General features: G+C 48.8%; 1 protein-coding gene across 1 annotated transcript; it reads right to left on the reverse strand.

Moving 5' to 3' along the window:
* Positions 1–1,380: 1,380 nt before the first annotated feature.
* On the reverse strand, positions 1,381–2,580 carry LOC135813134 (uncharacterized). Its single transcript, XM_065326352.1, has one exon. It carries the CDS (start codon positions 2,578–2,580, stop codon positions 1,381–1,383), a length of 1,200 nt encoding a protein of 399 aa, XP_065182424.1.
* Positions 2,581–3,323: the final 743 nt, after the last annotated feature.

A 3,323-nucleotide genomic window follows, 5' to 3' on the forward strand; every position in this document is an offset into this window, starting at 1 on the left:
CATTTGCAAGCGCCGTTCTGGGTGTATGTAATCCCTTGTCAACCAGCTGCTTTATACTGATCCGCCCGTGCACGTAACATCACTGGCGCAAGGCCGCATGAAGGAACCAGTCGTTGTCAAGCGGTATGCTGCCTTCAAGCAGGAGCAAGAGGAGTTGGTGGACATATCAGAGACTGGTCTCCATAACCACCCAGAAGAAGGATACCTTGCTGCCAGCCCTGACCGACTCGTGTCTGATTGGTCGTGTGAGCCTTCCTCTGGGCTGCTAGAGGTGAAATACCTCTCAAGTGTCAATGGCAAACTAGTTGACAGCTTGAAGAAGTCAAACTTCTGCCTGGAGGACATCAACGGCAAGCTCCGCCTCAAGCAAAATCACAATTACCACTACCAAGTGCAAGGTCAAATGGCGTGTGCTGGCCGCGTGTGGTGTGACTTTGCCTGTATGGCAGCATCAGGTGACCTGTTCGTGCAACGCATAAGCTTCAATCCCGATTTCTGGAATGAATGTGAGGGGAAGCTACGGACCTTCTTCAGCCAGCATCTTGCTCGGGAAATTTTGTATCCCGGCCATGCACAAGTCAGCTAGATGGACAGTTCTCATTCCAGTTCCGCACATCTACGCAGTGTTCTTGTATATATTTTCTAGCCATGCCAAGTTTTCTTTCGGTCTGCAACTTCTGTTGACCTCGAGACTATTGGCTAACCCCACCTTGACTCAAGACAATTACTTCAGCGGTTTCAGCATTCAGCATAAAGGCATAGAGCAGCACAGCATTTAGTTTTTAAAGAACAACTTTGAAGTACACCGTAACACTTGTTACTGTATAAAGACTTCGCGCGAAATATGCATCTGCAGTCACAGTCCAAAAGAGTTGGCACCTATGAATTCAGGGGATGGCCCACGCCTGGTAAAAAGAAAAAGAAAGAAAAAAGAATGTTTGGCACCTATGAATTCAGGGGATGGCCCACGCCTGGTAAAAAGAAAAAGAAATCATAAGAAAGAAAACTAAAGAAAAAAGAATGTTTGGCACCTATGAATTCAGGGGATGGCCCACGCCTGGTAAAAAGAAAAAGAAAAAAAGAAATCATAACAAAGAAAACCAACTAATAGTATGCTGTATAAAGACTAAACGATGGTGTAAACCGTAAAACGAAAGAAAATTATAGTTATCACGTGGATGCAGTGCAACAGCTCTCGTTCCAGCTCAGTGGTATAGAGCTTATAAGCCTGTAACAGGTGAGAAGCGCGGGCAACACAACAACGAAGAGGTACAGGGCGGAAAACTCGCATTCACCGGTCCTCACACACGTGCGCCAATTCACACTGTTACATGGCGTAAAGAACATGTAGAACATAGAATGGCTCCCACCTAAACCCAATCAGCGTATTGGTGGTCGGAGATTTGCAAGCACGGCACAAATGAGGACAATGTCTGAAGCAGTCCGCACAGACGACACCGGAATTTGGTTCCGGAGGAACCTGCAATAGCGTGCGCGCATGATGCAGTTTTCTACCACAATGCGGAGGTTGGCGATGACCTTGGTTGTCTCAACCTCTTGTGTTGAGAATTGCACAGCTCCACAACGAAACGGTGGCACGACAACTCTCAGCCCACGCGGCTGGAGCTCCGAATTGGACAAAGTGAAGCCTTTGTCAGCCATGATATCATCTCCTGGACTGATCATGTCAAGAATTCCTGACTTTATCGTAATGGAGTTGTCGGATATTGACCCGGGATATGCTCGTGAAACAAAGGAGACGAAGCCATCTGGGGTGACACCGAAAAGCACCTTCACGGTGTTTCTGCCTTTGTACCTGGAGTACGTCATGGTGTTCAGAGACAGAGATGATGGTGCCTCCATCTCGAACTCGAAACAGTCCAGAATAATACGTACATTCTTGTATGTCTGCTGCGCCTTGAAAGCAGCTGGCATGCACTGCAGCACACGTCTACGAGACGGCCACACGAGCAGGGGCTTGAATGCGCAAGCCAGAAGTGGAATCCATTTCTTTATAATTTTACTTGCCCTGGACTTTGCTTTCAGCCTGAAACGGTGTTGAAGGTCCTCTATCTGCAAGCCAAGCCGGAGACGCATCAGCACAAGAAGAAATTCATCGGCGGGCTGCAGCTGGCGTGGGCGTCCAGATTTTACTTTCTGGTTGAGGTGAGGCAATATCAAATCCAACAGAGAGTGAAATACCTTAACAGAAGGAAGACCAGTGTAGTAGTGCACGGTGTCATCAGACTCCAGTACCCAGCCTGGTTTGCACGGCTTATTAGCAATAGCCTCAAGCTCAGCTTTCTCTGCTCTGAGACGTGCATTCTCTTCTTTGCACAGTTCAAGCTGCTCCTCAATACCGGTAGTTCCACCATTCACGTTGTGACTGCCCGTGTTGCCGTCAACAATGCTAACAGCAGCGCCAATCTCGTGGGGGTCAGAAGTAGAACTTGCACTAGTGCCAAGAGTACTGGCTTCAGCAGCAACATCCATACCAACTGCCTCAGCCACAGGGGGAACAGCGGCAGGGCTGCCTATACTGGCAGCGGCAGCGCATTCAGCACTGGTCACTGGTCGCATGAGCCTCCATAGCACCGGCGGTATCATTCACCGTAGCACTGGAAGTATCAGCCTCTGCAGTACTGGTGGCATCAGCATCCGTAGCACTGGCCGGATCGGTCTCCGTACCACTGGTGGCATCAGCAAAACTATCAGTCTCAGCAGCAGCAGCAGCAAGACTTGGTTTCTTGGCATTGGCATTGGCTTTTTTGGGCTTAGACTTCGGACATTTTCTCAACGGTCTCTTTTCTGGAGCTTTCCTACACAAAGGATACGACTTGTGAGAGAAGTATACCGGATATGGCTGGTTCTTGGATTTCTCCTCGTTGTGGAAATGCTTGTAGCACAAGCAAGTGTCCTTGGATGGCACCAGATCCTTTCTATTGATTCTTGTGAGCCAAATGGCTCGCACTGTCGGCTTACGAGGGAGAAAATGAAATTTGATCTTCTTTCCTTTAACTCTCCTTGTCGAGCAACCCACAGCACAACAGTGATCATTCTGACCCATCCCCGGTTGCTACAAATAACTGTACCAAAGGGAAGGAAACATACGTCTAAAGGTAAAAAGGAAAAACAACTTGTCGCTCTGCCCCGAAAAATCGATTCAAACATCCGTGTTCTCCAGAGCCACCTCGGGAACGGATCCCCGAAGGCGACTTTGGCAACCCGTCTATGCATGCCACTCGGTAAATGTCGCGTACGATAAAGCCGTCGAGCGACAGTCGCGCGACGACTATCCCGTACGCGAAATAGTTGAGAACTGC

This window comes from Sycon ciliatum, chromosome 3 (genome assembly GCF_964019385.1).
Source record: "Sycon ciliatum chromosome 3, ocSycCili1.1, whole genome shotgun sequence".
Classification (NCBI taxonomy): Eukaryota; Metazoa; Porifera; class Calcarea; order Leucosolenida; family Sycettidae; genus Sycon; species Sycon ciliatum.